Below are 20,554 nucleotides of genomic sequence, written 5' to 3' on the forward strand. Positions count from 1 at the left end.
AAAAATCCTCAACAAAATACTAGCAAACCGAATTCAGCGTCACATTAAAAAGATCATCCACCACGATCAAGTGGGATTCATTCCTGGTATGCAAGGTTGGTTCAATATCTGCAAATCAATTAATGTAATATCTCACATTAACAAAATGAAAAATAAAAATCATATGATCATATCAATAGATGCAGAAAAAGCATTTGACAAAATCCAGCAGCCATTTATGATAAAAACTCTTAGCAAAGTGGGAATAGTGGGATCATATCTCAACATAATAAAGGCCATATATGATAAGCTCACAGCAAACATCGTACTCAATGGGGAAAGGCTAAAAACTTTTCCCTTAAAATCATGAACAAGACAAGGCTGCCCACTTTCACCACTTCTGTTCAACATAGTTCTGGAAGTTCTAGCCACAGCAATCAGACAAGAAAAAGAAATAAAAGGCATCCATGTTGGTAAGGAGGAAGTAGCATTGTCATTATATGCAAATGACATGATACTATATAGAGAGAACTCCAAAGACTCCACCAAAAAACTGTTAGAATTGACAAATGAATTCAGTAGGGTAGCAGGATACAAAATTAACATTCAGAAATCAATTGCATTTGTATACACCAATAATAAACTACCAGAAAAAGAAATCAGGAAATCAATCCCATTTACAATTACTTCAAAAACAATAAAATACCTAGGAATTAATTTAACCAAAGAAGTAAAAGACCTGTACTCAGAAAATTATAAGACATTGAAGAGAGAAATCAAAGAAGATACAAACAAATGGGAATATATACCATGTTCATGGCCAGGAAGAATTAATATAGTAAAAATGTCAATATGACCTAAGGCAATATATAGATTCAATGCAATTCCTATCAAACTACCAAGGACATTTCTCTCAGAAATAGAACATATAATTCTAAAATTTATATGGAACCATAAAAGACCCCGAATAGCCACGGCAATCTTCAGAAATAAGAACAAAGTGGGAGGTATCACGCTACCCGACATCAAATTATACTACAAGGTTACACTAACCAAAACAGTATGGTACTGGCATAAAAACAGACACATAGATCAATGGAACAGAATAGAGAGCCCAGAAATAAACCCATCCATGTAAGGTCGTTTAATCTATGACAATGGAAGCAAGAATTTACATTGGAGTAAAGATATTCTATTTAATAAATGGTGCTGGGAAAATTGGACTGACACATGTAAAAATGAAAATGGACCACCTACTTACACCATATATGAGAACAAATTCAAAATGGATTAAAGACTTAAATGTAAGACCTGAAGCCATAAAACTCCTAGAAGAAAACATAGAGAGTAAATTTGCAGACATCACCGCAGTAATATTTTTACTGTGTTATCCCCTCGGGCAAGGGAAATAAAAGAAAAAATAAACATATGGGATTACATCAAATTTAAAATTTTTTTCACAGCAAAGGAAATCATCAAAAGAACAAAAAGGCAGCGTACTGAATGGGAGAAGATATTTGCCAATGATATATCTGATAAGGGCTTAATATCCAAAATTGATAAAACACTCATGCAACTCAACACCAAAAAAACAGACAACCCAATTAAAAAATGGGCAGAGGATATGAAGAGGCATTTCTCTAAAGAGGACATACAGATGGTCAACAGGCATATGAAAAAATGTTCAACCTCACTAATCATTAGAGAAATGCAAATTAAAACCACAATGAGATACCACTTCACTCCGGTCAGGATGGCTATCATCAATAAACCAACAAACAACAAGTGCTGGTGAGGTTGTGTAGAAAAGGGAACCCTGGTGCACTGTTGGTGAGACTGCAGATTGGTGCAGCCATTATGGAAATCAGTATGGAGGTATCTCAATAAACTGGAAATGGAACTACTGTATGACCCAGCAATTCCACTCTTGGGTATCTATCCAGAGAAACCCAAGATGCTAATATGAAAAAATATATGCACCCCTATGTTTATTGCAGCACTATTTACAATAGCAAGACTTGGAAACAACTGAAAATACCCATCAGTAGATGACTGGTTTAGGATATTGGTACATTTATACAATGGAGTATTACTCCATTATAAAGAATGAAATCGTACCATTTGCAACGATATGGATGGACCTAGAAGCTATTATGTTAAGTGAAATAAGTCAGTCAGAGAAAGTCAAATACCATATATCTCACTTATATGTGGAATCTAAAAAACTGAATGAACGAGCAAAGTAGACAGAAATAGTCTGAGAAATACAGAGGAAAAACTGATGGTTGCTAGTTGGGAGGAGGTTGGGGATGAGGGAGAAGGGGAAGGGATTAGACAGCATAAGTAGGTAACTACAATATTATCACAGGGATATGAAAGACAGTTTGGCGAATATAATTAATAATGTTGTAAATATTTTGTAGGGTGTCAGATGGTCACATGTCTTGTTAGGGAGATTGCTTCATGGATGGTGGTAGAGGTTTGATCACTGAACTGTACACCTGAAGCTGATATTGTATAATATTGTATGTCAATTATAAGTGAATATATATATATATATATATATATAGTCACGGGTGTTGGAGTATAGTGTGGGATTGGAGTCAAGAGAATTGCAATAGATATATATGATATGAGGGGTGCAAGTGGGGTAACAGATTGGGGGAGAGGGGTTGTCACTTTGAGGGGTAAAAAGTATAACTATTGCACTATGTTGTACAGCTGAAACTAATTTCAAAAAATGTTTATTTCACAATAAAAATAAAATGAATTTTAAAAAATAATAAAAGAACATAAGATAAAATATGTCCCAGAACATAAAATCCACTTAAGAATGGTTTTTGGGAACACATCTAATGCAATGAACAAAATATTCACGGGCCAAACATGTTGTGTAAGTGAAAAGAAGGGGTGGGGCCAACTGATCTTATAATTTTGGGGCCACCCATAATTTTCACTGATGAAATCAGTAGTGCAAATATTCCATTACTTCCTCTCACCACTGAACAAATTGATATGATCACAGCCAATTGTGTCCATAGTACCGATGGTCAGTGACATCTTGTGAAGATTCTTACGTTTGTTCCCTGTGTCCCAACATCTGGACTTTGGAGAGTCCAGTCAGTTAATGAGAACTTCATGATATTTACTATGGTAATTTTGTCCCTGTCTTCCTGAGAAGGCAAGGGCAAGGTGATAAATGAATGCTTCCAATGTCTCCCTCCCTTGCTAGTTTTTCCCTACTGCTCATGGTGAGCAGAGAACTCCAGAATTCGATTTCAACACAAAGAATCTTTGCGGGTCTTTTATGTGTTAGAGGTGGGCTTAGTAGGAGGTACTGGGGCAGGGGCTAGGTAGGAGACACAGACATGTATAAGAGCTCATCAGTAACCTCAAGAATTCAATGTCTAAAAAGTGGGAGCACATGACAGGAGAGGAAGCAAATACGAAAGGGGAAGGGGAATTGTGAAGCCCTCTCTCTGTCTCTTCTAGGTCTTTACTAACAGGTACAGTGAAGCCTGGGAAAGGCAGTTAGGAATATAATAGTCATGTCCCATCCTTTAATACTCCATGTTTAACAGTAAGCAGAATATAAAATACTGGGACTATAATACTTTCACCCTTTTCTACAAAATGAAAGCTAGACTTTGTGCTTGTGCTCCTTACTTTACTCCACCTCTGTACTGAAATCTACCATCGGGGCCAAGAGGCAACAAGGCTTGGTGATATACTGGTAGGATTTCCCCTGTTAAACTGGGATGAAATCTCTCAAGTCATTACATGCCCCCACAAAGTGTTATGGTTCTTTGCACAGTTACCTTGATGTCAGCACTGAAGTTGTTGATTTTTTGCCAGCCTGAGTTTTCCAAATGAAAGTTTGCCCATCTAAGCAGAAGCTCTTCTGGAGACAATTTCATAAGCTCCTCCAAAGTCTCACCATCTCGAAGTAAAGCAGCCAAGGCTGTAAGAAAAAATAAACCCATGACCAATATATTATATGATAATGGTCATGACAAGTTCATTCAGTCTTTTGAAACTCTGTTAAGCAATAGAGTTGCAAAAACCAGCATGACCTAGTTCCTGGTTTTCAGGTACTCAAAGTCTAATAAAAGATAAATATATAAGTAGATAATTATAAGATGATACAGATAAAGGCACTGCCTTATGTGAATACACAGCAAATATATATTATAATTTATTCTATTATTTATTATTCTTCACATTCCAAATACCAAATAAATTATATCTTTTAAGATGAACATTTTGATATTATGTTGTTTATTTACATAAACTGTCCTTGTTTAATAATATTAAAATCAGAGTTTTGGGAGACGATGTTTAAAATCGTGGAAACTTTTACTTAACTTTTTGATTAAAACAGCATAGAAACACTATGGTATTCATATTTATAGTATAATTTATAATTTACATTTAAGTATAATTAATTACCTCTTGAAGGGTTAAACCTATTTTTAAGTGAATATAATTCAACTTCATATTTTCTATAGCATCCAACGTGTAAAGGCTGCTCAATAAGTTTCTTTGTTGAATTAAATGTGTAGAAGAAGCTGAGGAGTTTTTTGGGTAAATACTCCTACAGGAAATAAATAGAGCTTCGGTGTTTGCATAGAGAACTATCTAAATTTAAGCATTGTTTTATGAAGAGATTGTGTAGTCCTTATTCAATAATTACTTCATAAAAGAGACATATCGAACAAGAAGACTGAAACCACCTGATTTCTGAAGAGGTCTAGGTAATACCTATATCAGGCAGATTTCATCTTTCTTGGACTCCACAATTCATGCCATGTCACTTTGGCACTGAGGGATTTAAGCAAGGACAGAGGCATATGATCATTTGTATAGGACCCTCCTTCTGCTCCCCATCTCCGCCACGTCAAAGATAAATCATTTAATTTATTACATAAGCTAATGTAATTTTATTTTCTTGTCTCCCTTTCCTTTTTCAATGGACTTCAACTCCTTTAACAAGATAAACACTGCTGTGAAGAAGGCCAGCAATTAGAAAAACTGTATTTGTTCAAATATAGGTACCTTTGAACGGATTGAAAGTGTCAGTGCAGTAAATTCTTGAAAATGCAAAAAAGTTTTATAATTGATAAAAATATGAAAAATAAGACTGTTGACAGTCATTCTGAGACCTCGAAAGTACTGAGAACCTCAAATATATATTCTCTCCCAAAAGTAACTGTGGATTAAGATGGTGATTTCTGGAATAAAATATGAATATTTGCAGCGGTGCTTAATATTTTAAACTTTATATAGAGAGAATAATGTACTACTTCCTAGGACCCCTTGACAATTGTATTGCATATGCTTGTACATTGTACAAATCCATGATGTGATTTAAAAACCTGTGCTGTAAGAAGAATAATGCTTCTGTTGGTTCAGGAAATATGAGACCATCAAGGGCAGGTTAGAATATTTTTGAGAGGTCTAAATCTATGATAGAATATAAAAAGAATTAAAGATAACAGGAGATGGTGCACAGTGGTAGAGCTGAGAGTGTGTTGATGGAGTGAGGGTTGTGTGGGCAAAGCAGAAAAGAATAGATAGCAAGTTTGGGGACCTTGGAAAAGTTCCTTAAACTCTCTGTGCTTTTGTGTCTTCATTGCAAAATGAATTCTAAAGTGTCAGACAAATGCTAATTACTATTAAAGTTATTAGAAAGTTATAATTAGGCTGTTTTTCTCAATAACCCTATAGCATTACTCTACGTTAATTCTAGTTATCTAATTACTTCAATTAAGTGAAAGCATGTAGTCTGCATGACTACAAAATAATAACCAATAAACAACTTTCAAAATAATGACTGTGTTCCATTACCTTCATTCCGGCTTAATTCAATGTCAGCAAACAAACCGATCTTAATGATCTGCCAAAGCAGTCCCAAAACCAGATGAGGTTTCCCAGCCCGCAAATCCTCTGCACCAATGTTCACAACGTGGCACCCAATGGCAGAAGCAGAGTTCAGTGCCAGGTTCAAGTTTTCCTGCAAGACAGCCAATTTACACACTTGCTTCTTGACCTTTTCATTTTTTAGGAGTCTACTTCTCCCTTCACTGAAAATAACACTCAACGAGGAAATTAAAACCCTGTATTAATTTCAGCCACACACAATCCACAGAAAACAAATTTCAGACATTGGTATTAAAAGCATATCAAGGGCCGGCCAAGTGGTGCGTTGGTTAAGAGCGGGCTTGGGATACCAGAGGGCCCTGGTTCGGATCCCACATATGAGGGCCAGTGACACTGCCTTCCACAGCTAAGATGCTGAACAACAGCTCAACCTGGAGCTGGGATGCCGTGAGTCGCTGGCGACGGCATAGGCTGCAGCCCCTGTGGCAGTGGGTTGCCATGGGCTACCGTGTGGCTGGTAGCCACCGTGAGTGGCCACCCAGAAGCCGGCAACTGATCTGCCTCGCCTGGGAAGAGCGCAATGATGGTGCCAGCTTGGGCCAGTGAAGCAACGTCCTCCACAACTAGACTGAAGAACAAAAGGACAGGAACTTGTCTGTTCCCATTCCCCCAATTCCCCAGCGCTGTTGCCATCCCCCAGTTTCTCAGCAAAAATCTTAAAGAAAAAAAAGCATATCTAAAACAAATCTCAGCCTTATTGCTATTGTTTTTTCCAGCATTCCATGGGAAGATCACTTGTATTTTTATTTGGTCCCTTTGGAAGTGCTAAAGGAAAAGGCTGAGTGACTAGATTAATATGTCCATGTGGATTAAGTGTTGTATTTCTAAAAATGCCTAATGAGAGGTCTATTACACCTAGCTGAAAGAGTTCTACAAGTTCTCAATCTCCACATCTTAAGAGGTGATCTTTTTTTTTTTAAAGATTTTTATTAGGGAATTGTGGGATGGCAACAGTGCTGGGAAATTGGGGGAAGGGGAACAGACAAGTTGCTGTCGTTTTGTTCTTCAGTCTAGTTGTGGAGGACGTTGCTTCACTGCGGCTTGAGGGCCGCTCACGCTGGCTGCTGGCTAAACACGGTAGCCCATGGCAACCCACTGCAGCAGGGGCTGCAGCCTACACCGTTGCCGGCGACCCAAGGCAGCCCAGCTCCAGGTTGAGCTGCTGTTCAGCATCTTAGCTGTGGAGGGCAGTGTCACTGGCCCTCATATGTGGGATCCGAACCGGGGTCCTCTGGCGTCCCAAGCCAGCTCTTAACCAAACACGCCACTCGGCAGGTCCAAGAGGTGTTCTTGCCTGAGGGAATTTTGCTATCTAATAGTCTAATATCCACTTGATGGAAAAGAAAAATGCTCCATTCCTTAAATATGCTAATTAATTAAGAGCTTAAATATGTTTGCTTATTTTTGTATGTTTGAATGCAATATGTAATGAAGAGAACATAGGGCTTTGGAATTAGGCTTGGATTTGAACTTCAGTTCCATCATTAACCTCAGGCAAATTCAGAAACATTTGATTCCCAGCTCTCTTCTCTGTAAAATCTAGATAATAATTCTAAATTCAAAGTTGTAAGAATTAGATAAGAAGACAGAAATGCAGAGCCTATGGGCTGTAGAATAGGCTCTCAAATAGTAGTCCATGGAAGACGGAGAGCAGAACAGTGCATACCTGAATGATGAAGGGTGTAAGTTTCTTCTTGTTGATTGCTCTTTCATCAATTGTATCAGGAACTGAAAGGTTGATCATTTTACTGAAACAAAAATGTAAACATGAGTGGATTTATTTGTAAAGCGTCTGTAAATATTCACAAACAGTAAGACTTACAATATAGCCCTCATGAAATCTGAAAAAATAAATGCAATATATGACTTTTATCATGTTGAGCACCAAAAAACTATATATGTGAAAAGTGCATTTAAAAAAAGACCAAAATGTTTACAGTAGTTGGGCACTTCTGAGTTGGGGGTAGCGGCATATTTTCTCATTTTGTTTTATTTTTTTGTGTGTTTTCCTCATTTTTTATAAGAATGAACTTGGATATTGAAAAAAACTTTATTGAATAAATGTTAAAAGCAGACAAAAACCTCAGATTGAAATTAAGTCTCTTCTAGATTATATAATTCACAATTAAAAATTGCCATTTATCCACAGGTAAAAATTAGTTGAGCATGAGATTCTTTTATTCACAAATATTTATGGAGTGCCTAAATGATGAGCTAAGCACTATATTTGATGCTGGTGAGAGAAAGGTTATGTAAGTTAGGCTACAATCTGTGAATTAATAGGAAGAAACTTATGTGTTTAAAATTTGGAGTTAGACTCTAACATTTTAGGTATTTATAATCCTGCCTTAAATCATGCTATTTTGTATAGGAAAAACCATGCAAAATATAAATGTTAAATAGACAGTACCATATTATTATCTCTTTCTATTAAAACACACAGGGAATTATTTCTTCAGTGTTTATAAATGACAAAATAGGAGATATCTTACATTTTTAAAATCAGCTTTCAAAAAAGCAAAATGACCTAATTGCAAAAAAGGGGAATTTTATGTATTTTACACTGTCATCTGAAATGTATCTATTGCACTGACTGTTCTAAGCACTCTATATGTATGTAGTCACTTACTCACAACAGCCCTGTGAGGCAAGTACAATAAATAAGGATCATAATAGATGGAAAGTGAAATGCAAAAGGCTGAAATCTGTATTACAGTTACACAGCTACTGAGTCGCAGAGCCTGAATACGAACCCAGGTAGACTGATTATGGGGCATGCTTTTAACCCCTGGGCTACATGGCATCCAAAATAGGAGCATCAACTGACAAAATGTTGCTAATCTTGTCATTTGTGCCAAGATACTGTTGGCTCTGGGGCAGCAGCAGTGACAAATACATTTTTCAGAAATAAGTAATTGGAGAGTAAGAATTGAAGAGTAGCCTCTTCTTTTCTTTTGGAAGCTATGGTACTTTAGAATAAAAAGATACTGGCATACTTAAGTTCAACAAAGTTGTAATGCTCTACTTGCTCACTGATGAGAAGTAACTGGAAGCTGAGAGCTTCCCTATAAGGAGGCTCCCAGGCTAAATGACTGAGTTTTAGTTCTTATTTTGGTGGTAGTTTCATGGACAGACCTAGAGATGAAATGAAATGGGCAGAACCGAGACAACTTTCAATTTTAACTATTTCCAAAGATGAAGCTGTCAAACATCCAGAAACAAATACATCGATTATGTAGAACACTATCTTTGGAAATTTGGATATAAAATAATAATCCAACATCTTACCAAAGCACAATTCCATCACCAACAGCTTTGAACAGGTCGTCAGTATTTGGGTTCATTGGTATAACATGCCGGCAATCAGGGTCATTTTCCAGAGCTTTGTTTATCCAGTTAACAAAAGCATATTTTTCTTCCTCTAAAATTATGTTGAATCACAAGAAATTAGTTCATACTCTAGGTTAAATATTTGACTCTAAATTCTAAAATAATTGTCCCATAATGCTGAACATTAATGTATCATAAAGAACAGAGAAGAATTAACTGATGTTTAGAGAATTGTTACAAAATTATGTAAAAATTATTTTTAGATTACTGTAGAACTTCACTATAATAAAGTTTGTCATCACATATATTTTATCATGTCTCTTGCAAGCTAACGCCATACAATAAATACTTATAATACCTTATGGCAAATATTAGTCGCAAGTCCAAATACATGCCACAAAGGACTTCTAATGTATTCTTAATTAGGAGGCAATGTTTTTCTAGACCCCCTCCTTGACATTATAGCATGCACCCTAACTCAATGCACATGAAACTATTACCTGAGTAAGAATGCTGTGTTCCTTCACTGGACAGCTCTGAAGTTCCTCCCAGAGCACAAATCCCTTCTTTCCTGTTGATTGCTTTGCGGAATGTTTTGGCAATATCACTGCTTTTTACCTCTTGGAAAATCTATTAATTAAAATATGTTGTTGATTCACAATTAATTTTAAATTAGGCAGAACAATAAGCACATTTATCTTCTTTTATACTCTGATCACTTAAAAATTTCCCCATAGGTGATGAGAGTTAAAAGATATGGAAAAGTGGGCTTCGGTTTTTAAAATGCTAAACAACTGCTACATTACTGCTACTGAAAATGAAGCGCCAGAAAGTCAACTGCACACACTTGTCAAAAACATTAAGTCCCACATGCATTGAATCCCCTTTAAGCCAAAACTAGTGTGGTTTAAAGGCATAGGTAAATTTGTTAATTTTCTATGAACAAGGAAGGATTTGTGCTTTTCCTGGAGAGAAAAGGTTCAAGGATCCCTCTTCTTTAACCACAATTCTTCGTGTAAAAAAAGATGAAAATTTATGACTCAACCAAAAAACCCATTTATTGGGGTAATCGGTTAGCTCAGTAAAAGTTTGTTCAATCAGAATGTATAGTATAATAAGGTGAAAAAAATGTGTTAAGTTGGCAGCAATAGATGACTATTGAGAATAAACACAGGAAAGAGGCTTCAGTGATTGTCTTGTATGTGCATTTATGAAGCCCAGCTTTTCTTCATAACAAGGAACATGGCTAACTAAATTAACTTGTAAATTCTAATTGTATAAGAGCAGGTTGTAGCAAAGCAAATTTCACATTGTACTCTAACCACTTGGTTGAATGAATGGACATTCTAAAGGACTGTCTATATATTTCTTAAATACTAGAATTTACCTAACCCCAAGTTTATTCCTGATCTACCAGTGTGCATGACTAATTTAGCCACTAATTAATTAATTAATAAAACAATTAATTTTTTTTAATAAAACTAATTAATAAGACTAATTAATAAAACAAAAGCAAGATGGAGCATCTTCATAAAATTTCTTTAAAAGGTGTTTAGAAAACATAAGTGTACTTATCAAAAGAAACTTATGACCCTAAAGAAAAAGCTGCTGAACAAACAGAAAAGGAAACGCTTATACTCAAATAGCTTTATCATCCACTAGAGCAACTTCTTTTCTAAAGGAGCAAACAAAATGCAAACTTTTGTGTAGTGAACCATTTTTAAAAAATACACAAATCTTCAATTATCTTCTATCTTTTAATTTTTTTAAAGCTAAGGAACAAAGGAAAATACTATAAAACTGAAAATTTGAACTGGGCTCTAATAATTTCAAAAAACTATTTAGAAAATGAAGGTCATGTAACTTTTCTAAGACAATTGAAAATTAATTTTTTAAAATTAAAGTTTATTGGGGTGACAATTGTTAGCAAAGTTACATAGATTTCAGGTGTACAATTCTGTAATATGTAATACATCATCTATATATCACATTGTGTGTTCACCACTCAGAGTCAGTTCTCGTTCTATCACCAGATGAAAATGAACCAATTTAATCGCAAGTTTGCATGTCATTCCTAAGCATGAGTTTAACTAGAGCTATGTAAATAATTGCATTACAATGTCATACAGCAGACATCCTTTATTATTATGACCATTTGTATTGTTACTCTTTTCCACATTGCATATAAATTTGGATTTATTTTTCAGCTGAAATGGTGATCATGGAAACAACCTAATTTTTAAAAGCAAATGATCCTTGAGGCAAAAATATTTGTAATAAGAAAAATAACTTTTCATATGTCATTCTGAGGCTGTAACATTTTCGACATTTTTTGTCATTCCAGTGACTTATGGTATATGTCAATCATGAGGAAACATACACATTTTAGATGTTAATTTACTAGACAATGTTTTAATAAATGAACTAGAGTTCAGAATGAGATAGAATAGTGAATAGTTTTTTCACTGAGCAGATATATACTTATCAAAGGAGGAGTTATGGGAACAAACTCCATCACAGTTAAGACTTCTGTATTCCCAGGTCACCGTTTTGTTGCATACTCTTGGCTTAGAAATTAAGGTAAATTACATAAAGTTAATGTTGGACTAAAAAAATCAGTGTATAAGTAAAAATAATTCTAATAATTTGAAAATTACCCAGAATGCATGAGTAAGCTTTACACTATTGATCCTTAACAAGAGTCAAGGATTCAAGGAAGCCAGAGAGGAGGAAGGGTGATTTCACTGACTGTATGCAATATTTAGAGTAGTCAGTGGACATGTGCATGTGTCTATGTAGACATACACATCCATTCTAAAATTCTACCTCTGAAATTACAGGTATAGCACGAAATCATAGGAATAGAAATTGAGTAAGCTTGATTTTGTCAAACTTACTGCTTACTATTTTCCTAAATAAAATTGGATTTATAAATTCAAGGAAAGTCAGGATTTAAGAAAGGTAGTAGGAAGGCCGGCCGAGTGGCTCAGTTGGTTAAGAGCTCGCTCAAGGGTTTGAGCTCTGAGCAACAGCGGTTCGAGTCTGGCCCGAGCTGAGCTGCCACTAAGCTGCCAACACGTGGCAGGATGGCTCAGCTAAAAAAAAAAATGTAACAGGAAAAGATGACTTTGTAATGGGGCCACCAATAACACCTACAGCAACTTTTCTAACAGTTATAAAAAGCCACTCTTTAGGTGGGCTTATCAAGAATTTCTGAAATCAGAGAAAACGTAAGGCCAATTACTGTGCTGGAGACTTGTCAATGAATCTTTTCAAAGCCCACTGTGATACTAATGAGCTCACTGTTTTATGCTTTCCCTCAATGAAAAAGGACTTGACTTATCAAGTGTGAACAAACTCCTGGTGTGCACTGCTCACTCTGGTTCTATACATCTTTTCCAGTCTCTTTTATGGATATATATAAAAGGGGCCACAGGTTAAACCTGACAAGGTCAGGAGACTGAAAATAACCACATAAGATGGCATGAGCATAAAAAATTTCATAACAAAGGTGGGCCATGGGGCAGGGCCGGGGGCGGGAGAAGTCACATCTTTAGCCTGAAGCTTCCTTTCATCAAGTCAATCTTCACCTTAAGTAAACCTGTCTATTGTCTTTTTGCACCTAAAATGACATCCTTGGAATGTAAGTAATCTTTTTCTGGACCAAAGCAGGAAAGTACAGAATCCCTCATCATTATTCTTGTCCCTTGGTTAACATCTCTATGTGAACTATTAACTATCCTGTACCTATGTAAAAGAGGAACCTGTCTCTCCAATTTATTTTTATCCAATCCCAGAGATTTCCCCACTTTGCTTTCTCCCACCCCCTTAATCTACCACCAATGGATTTCATGTAACCCTCCTCCTTTGATTCTATGTATAAAATAAGCTGCAAACTGTCATTTTGCAGAGAATTTTCTCAATCCATTGAGATTTTGCTTCTCGGCAATTGTCATCAGTTTGGCTCAAATAAACTTATAAGCTTTCTCTTAGGCTGGATGTTTTTTTCGTCAACATATGTTTCTTAGTGCTTTTAAAAGTTCCATCTCATTTCTAGCTCAGCACAGAATGAGTGGCCAAACCAAATAAATCCAGAGACATAGGATTTAAGAAGGAAAAATTTCAGAAAGAATTGCAAAAACATATACTGATTGCCTTCCAGTGTTTGAGGCTTGTTTCCAAAGTCACAGCTTTAGATTTTTATTGCTTTTCTTGGGGAATCTCTTATATCTTTAGAATATAGTTTATTCTAAACTTAGTAAGAATACTAAAATAACTCTGTGCTTTTAAAAAACAGAAATAGCTACCAAATACTAACACCTATATAACATTTACTATATGGGCATGTGTTCTAAGCACTTTACTTATATGAAGTTATTTAATCCTATGAGGTCAGTACTATTAGTAAAAGTCCTAAAATAGGTTAACTTATTTCCATTTAGCAAGAGAAAGTTTCTCACTGTGAAAGTAAGAGTTTAATGCATACATCTCTGCTGAAAGAACTTACTGCTGTACCAGCCTTTTTACAGTTTCAGGAAGAAAAAAAAACACTATTATAAGTATAAAAACTCAGTAATTTAGTTTTGAAATACTTAGAAGCAGCACAATCAGGGTATGAAATTAACAATTTCAACATTTGAAGTTTACACATAATTTGGGGACTCCTTTCTGCCCCATATATGTTCTTCTCCAAAATCAACATAAACTGTTTTTGTTTGTAGCTTGGTTTGCAATGAACACCTCTTAAGCAGCAATTTAAATGAGAAAAGAAACTTAACATGCAAGAACATGTTTATTTCTATTTTCTTAGGTTAATACCTGACAGGAATAACGTGCTTCCTCTTTCTCAGATAACTAAGATCTACTCGTATGTTATTTGACAATTTGTGAGCTGTTTCACTGATGACAAAGCAGATGGGAGTGGACAGATATTTGGTTAAACGCCCATCTTTCAGTACAGTCATGGTGGTATCATTCTGAAACTTCAGGCAGGTTATTTTACTCTCTTTCATATTTCAAATTTCTTGAATACAAGGGAGGTAACTGGAAAAAGCCGCTAATCCCCTGTGGAATGTTGGGCTCGTCACTTCCTTTTTAGGAACCCAGGTTTTCTTTTAATTTGAAAAATGAAGGAGTATAACTGTATTTATTCTTTCCTATTCTAAAATGTACATTTTGACCTAAAATGCCCTTATTAATGTTTTATATTTTAAAACCCTTGTGATGCCAAATTATTAAGCATGTTACTTTTAAAGAATATACTAAGGCAATCACACCTCCTCACTTAAAGGTCACAAACAGCTGCATGGAATCTGCAACATTTTGAAATACACAAAATTAAATATTTCCCTAAGATCACTTTTCTCAAAGGCACTTTCATAATTTTGTCCTTAAAAATATTGGAAATTTTAATGATTTAAATCTGTTCTTTTATCGCTTCTCGGCCTTTTGGCTAAGATCAAGTGTAGTAAATCTGTTCTTTCTTAGATGACAAACTTCTGAGCAGCAAATTATATTAAACAATCATAGTTAACTACTGCTCTAAACTGTTTTTAAATTCACAATGAAACATGCAGTTACAAAGTAAGCAAGCTATACATCAGCGGACAGGCAAGTGGTCGTACTGCAAGTCAACTGCAACTTACTATGGAACATGGAATTCAAAACAAAAGCCTTTGGCAATAGCTGGAGACAAAAACTGTGGGGAGGAAATCAGTATGTCAAAAGAAGATGGAAAGAAATATATCATTGTAATTATGACACGTCTGCATTTTTAAAACAGTAACAACCTCTCAAAAATGCTATCAGCTGAGTAGACATCGTTAGTTAATCAATTTGCTTCTTGAACTCTTATGGTGCTCTTAAAGGGGTTAATTCTAATTGGAGAGAACATATCAGAATTCCAGTTGCTGTGGTTACTGATGGGGTATGTTATCATTTCAGGTGTCTTGGTGTAAAAATAAACCATGAAAAAAAAGGGCAGACGTGCTAGGAAGTTTGTGGTAAATATTAGGCATCAATTACCTATTTGCTATATACTATAAGGAATGCCTAATTAGATCTAGTCAAACTTGGTCTTAAATTAATAATAAATTAAAATAAAATCTTAAAGGTGTTCTTAATTGAGGGAAGAGGCAATAGCTATTCTTTAACATATATTTCAAATACTTTGTCAATGAATATGGACTGAAAATGGCATGTATCTAGAAAATCTAGACCTCGCTCGCTAGCAGCTAAAAGCAGTAGGCTTTAGTAGTGAGTGCTACACAGACACTCTACAATCACAGAGTACCAAACAATAAACCAGGTGCCTGGGGGTCTAAGAATTAAGAAATCAGCCCCTAACCTTGAAGAGTATTTTATGATACTAGAGAAGGACACAAGAATTTTAAATGCCTCTTCTAATGGACTAAAAAGATATGTTTCTAACTTTTAATTATCAAAATTATCATCCTAGAGAAAATGGTACGGTTAAATACTACTACCAAAAGAGTAGCAAACATCTTTTAAATCAGAAAGCTCAACTCAGGAAGCTTCCAAGACCGTGAATCAGGGTATATCATTAAAATTTGGGAACACATTGCTCACCGAAGGGAAAAAGCAGATTTCCAGAATGTCATTTAGCACCTTGAAAAATGCCCTTTAATGAAGCCCCAAAGGAGACTGTTCACCTTAAACAGTGAGCAGTGCATTATATCTTGGATTATGTCAGTGCTCTTTTTCTCAATTCTTTTGTTAAGATATTCTAATGGCTAAAAGAGCTAACTAAATTTAGTGAGTGGGATGCGAGAAATTTTATTAGTTATAATAATATATTTAGGAACTTAATATAATAGTACTTATGACTATAGGATTCCACTAGACAAAGGAAGAATCATTACTTCTAAAAATGGTGGATTTTTACATACTTACATAAACAAATTCGTCAAAACTTATCTTCCCATCTTTATTCCTGTCACCATCCAGCATGAGTTTTTGAATAATTTCTCTCACTTTATATCCTGGTAATGGCATATTAGCTTCCTTGAAAAGCTCATGAAGTTCATAGTCACAAATGAATCCATTGCTGTTGAGATCTTTGTAAAAAAGAAGAGCAAGCAAAAAATTTTAAAGGCGAAATAAATTAACCCATCATTTTTTTTTATTTGAGGCTCAGTTCATAAGCTCGCCTAAATACAATTTTTTCCTTTCTTATTGTTTGGTACCTAAGGTTGTTTGAAAGGGAAATGTAAATTTTAACAGAAAGAGCAAGGTTTTACACATCATGTATCCTGTATATTAAATAGTGTATAAGTAGCTTTGCTTAAAAATAGAAACCCAGGGCCGGCCGAGTGGCTCAGTTGGTTAAGAGCTCGCTCAAGTGTGCGAGTTCTGAGCAACAGAGTCGCTGGTTCAATTCCCACATGGGTCCGAGCTGAGTTGTCGCTAAGCTGCCAACAGTTAGCAGGATGGCTCAGCTAAAAAAAAAAAGGCAACCCAAATGTTAAGAGAGCATAGTTGTTTATTAAAATCATTATTAAATCATGAAGCTAACAGAACTTCTTAAAAGAATTAATAGATTGTACACCAATAAAACACTGACATGGTATAAACAATTTCTTTTTTTTTTTTAAGATTTTTATTGGGGAATTAGGGGAAGGGGAACAGACAAGTTGTTGTCCTTTTGTTCTTCAGTCTAGTTGTGGAGGACGTTGCTTCACTGGCCCAAGTTGGCACCATCATTGCGCTCTTCCCGGGTTAGGCAGATCAGTCGCTGGCTTCTGGACTGCCGCTCACAGCAGCTTGAGGGCCGCTCACGCTGGCTGCCGGCTACACACGGTAGCCCATGGCAACCCACTGCAGCAGAGGCTGCAGCCTAGCTATCGCCAGGTGACTCACGGCAGCTCAGCTCCAGGATGAGCTGTTGTTCAGCATCTTAGCTATAGAGGGCAGTGTCACTGGTCCTCATATGTGGGATCCGAACCGGGGCCCTCTGGTGTCCCAAGCCAGCTCTTAACCATCATGCCACTCGGCCAGCCCAACAATTTCTTTTTTTTTTAATTAAAGTTTATTGGGGTGACAACTGTTAGCAAAGTTACATAGATTTAAGGTGTACAATTCTGTAATACATCATCTTTATATCACATTGTGTGTTCATCACCCAGAAGATGAAATAGTGCCATTTGCCACAACTTGGATGGATCTTGAGATTATAATGCTAAGTGAAATAAGTCAAACAGGAAAAGTAGAGAAACATATGATCTCACTGATATGTGGTATATAAAACTGAAAACAACAAAAGAACAAGAAAAACAAATGAAGAAACAAAACTCATAGACACAGACAATAGTTTAGTGGTTACCACAGGGTAAGTGGGGGAGGGGGTGGTAGATGAGGGTAAAGGGGATCAAATAAAACAATTTCTACCGTAGCTCTTTAGGAGTTTTATGTTCCTTATACTTCCATTAGTCTAGTAGAATCATTTTATGAATTAATGCTGATTGTATTTCAAAGCACACCTGAAATTAAGTTAGTTACTGTCTTCAGTGCCACTTTCTTAAGAGTTAATGTAAATAAACATTTGTCCAAGACAAATATAGAGTTCATAAAAATAACTGCAGTCCTGAGTAATGCAAATGTTTAACATGACTATAAATAACCTTTTTTATTTTTGCGCTACTGCAGTTTTAACAGAGTGTGTATCTAAGTGCTGATGATGCCTATTCTGAAACTGTTAAAAATGGAGAAAAAATTTATCAATGACCAAAAAGTTAACTTATTGGAAAAGAAAGCTAACATACTGAGGATTGTAATCACTTAAGCATATGTTTTTAGTAAAGAAAGTTGAATTTGACCAGCAATTTCAAATACCTACTGTTCAACAATGCTTTTTATTCCTTAGGTCTCAGTCATTTTCATATATAAATTTAATTATTATAATAAAAGGAAACAACCTGACTAGAGAAATGACCCAAGATGTATTGTGAACAGTTAATATATTTGGTACATTACTTAAAAACTATGTACTAGGTACTGTTCTTGGGATTGGTGATACTGCAACCAATGAAAGAAAGTCTTGCTGTTAGAGCTCACATTCTGACAACTGATAAGCAAATATAAAATGAGGTATGACTATAAAATATAGTCATATATTTTAGAAAAATAAAACAGGGTAAGGGGTTAGACTGGGGGTTAATTTGTCCTCCGGGGTACATCCAGAAACTTCTGGAGACATTTTTGATTGCCACTTTGAGGAGATTGTAATTGAATGAAGACTTACATGAAATACGGGAGCAAATCATATGGATATCTGGGTAAGAGATTACAGGCAGAGGAAATAGCAAATGCAAAGCCTGTGGTGTAGAGGAGTGTCTGGTGTGTTTGGGAACGGCAAAGGTCCAGTCTGACTTGAGCAGAGTGAGCGAAGGATAGATAGTGAGAAGTGAGGTTAGAGAGCGGATCATAAAAGCTCTTACAGGCTAGGCTATGGAACATACTTTGGATTCTATCCTAAGTGTGATCTAAGTGTAATTCATGTTGGCCAGCTTTTTCCGATTATGAAAATAGTAAATATCCTATATGAAACCATGTCCCCAATGCTTTGAAGGCTGATGAAATTCTGTTTAGTTTTAATGAAGTATACTTCTAGAGTCAAACAAATATTCTTAAATATGGATGGCTACATTTTAAATCTACCAGTTAAAATCTCTATGCTTTTAAAACATCATCCCGAAACTACCCAACACTTCTGAAAATCACTTACTTATATTTCCTTTAAGACAAAACACTTAATTCCCCTAGGGCACCTCTTCACTTTCTTTGCTTTGAATTTATAAAAGGTCATACATCAAACACTTTATCAGTAAATTTTTATATGTGGAAGTCAATCCAGCAACGACATCTGCAGTCACTAAAAAGAACAAAGTAATCCACAGGGCACTGTGGCAGGATTTTAGCAACTTTTGATGAATGAAATTCCTGGGTTTAAATACACTTCTCCCATGCACATACCGATCTGTTTCTCCCAGTTTTAAAAAAGTTAAAATAGAGCTCAGTGCTACTGGGGCACAATGAAAGAGACACAGCACAGTTGAAGGGACACCACAAGTGGAAGTAATGTGACCCAGGATTGAATTTGCACAATTCCAGGTCTGTAAAAGGCGTACTTTGGGTCAAATGATCTCTAAGGTCCTTTTTCGACTCTAACACAGTCTGATTCTAAGCTCAAGTACACAGGACTGCATAAACCTCGCACACTCTTGTTTTTTAAAATGAGATAAAAGCATAATATATATTAAAGACAAATACAGAGTAATAACATTCTCATCATTGCTAAATCTCATTATCTAAATATAACAGTCCTTCATTTTTATGACACCTTTACTAAAGGCGATGGCTTATTCCTTACAATTATTAAAACTTTGTCCACTTTAGCAATTTTTGATAGAAAAATATTTTCAAATGTATTATACCTTTCCCTGACTTTTGAAATGACATATCTGAGATCATTTAATCTTGTCATTGACTACAAGGTAGACCTGGTATATGACAGGTACTTAATTGTTCTTCTTGTATTCACGGTGATATAATAAAAGTGGAAGGTAAAGACGCTTAAAAATAAACATTAGAGAACTACAATGAATTCAAAGCTACATGAAACTAACCAATTCCTGAGAGTCTAGTCTATCTGACAGTTTATTTGAATTAGGCAGAATAGAGGTGTAGGCAATGGGGAGAACTACCAGTTGTGTGAACCCTCTCGGAAACCACCTCTCCTGAGCATTAATTAGAAGCTCACTGATGTGATTAAGTGATGTCAGGAAGTAGCCACCCTAAAATATAACTAACATAAAATAACCACATGTGGAAATTCCATTTCGAAGAGTAGTAATAATAGATGCTTTTAGTAACTGACAGGAACATTTTAAAGGGAGGTTGGAGGAATAAGAATTGGTCAGTACACAACAATCTTATTTAGTTGCAAATCCCCTGATAGATTCTTCAAATCTTTTTATCTCCCACCCCAATATGTAGCACAGTACCTTGCAATGGTAAAGATAGCTTTTGTAGAGTCATTGATTCTCAAGTATTAAGAATGCTCTCATCTAGTGAGCATTTTAAAAACAAAATTAAACGACGACAAAAAATACAAAAATAGCACTACAAGACTGTATGGCAATTCCATCAGGAAACCATAAGGACAGAAATATCCCTTAAATAACATTCCATCTCATTCCCTTTGTTTGAATCCTGTCCCCACCCAGCAGCCTTCAGATCTATAATTTGGTTTTCTAAGTGAGCACACCCACCAAGGAGTACCCAAGTA

At 35.6% G+C, this 20,554-nt stretch overlaps 1 protein-coding gene across 4 annotated transcripts in view; it reads right to left on the reverse strand.

Moving 5' to 3' along the window:
* PLS3 (plastin 3) overlaps nt 1–20,554 on the reverse strand; it is a 91,124-nt gene that overhangs the window by 13,707 nt on the left and 56,863 nt on the right. For all 4 annotated transcript variants that reach the window (XM_019625487.1, XM_019625484.1, XM_019625485.1 and 1 more), the window contains 6 exons: nt 16,162–16,325; nt 9,750–9,879; nt 9,208–9,340; nt 7,586–7,667; nt 5,827–5,992; nt 3,798–3,940 (listed from right to left, as the gene is read on the reverse strand). In XM_019625487.1, the coding sequence (XP_019481032.1) occupies nt 3,798–3,940; nt 5,827–5,992; nt 7,586–7,667; nt 9,208–9,340; nt 9,750–9,879; nt 16,162–16,325 (818 nt within the window). The remainder of the gene's footprint in view (nt 1–3,797; nt 3,941–5,826; nt 5,993–7,585; nt 7,668–9,207; nt 9,341–9,749; nt 9,880–16,161; nt 16,326–20,554) is intronic.

The sequence above is a fragment of the Hipposideros armiger genome, unplaced genomic scaffold (assembly GCF_001890085.2).
Source record: "Hipposideros armiger isolate ML-2016 unplaced genomic scaffold, ASM189008v1 scaffold_630, whole genome shotgun sequence".
Taxonomy (NCBI): Eukaryota; Metazoa; Chordata; class Mammalia; order Chiroptera; family Hipposideridae; genus Hipposideros; species Hipposideros armiger.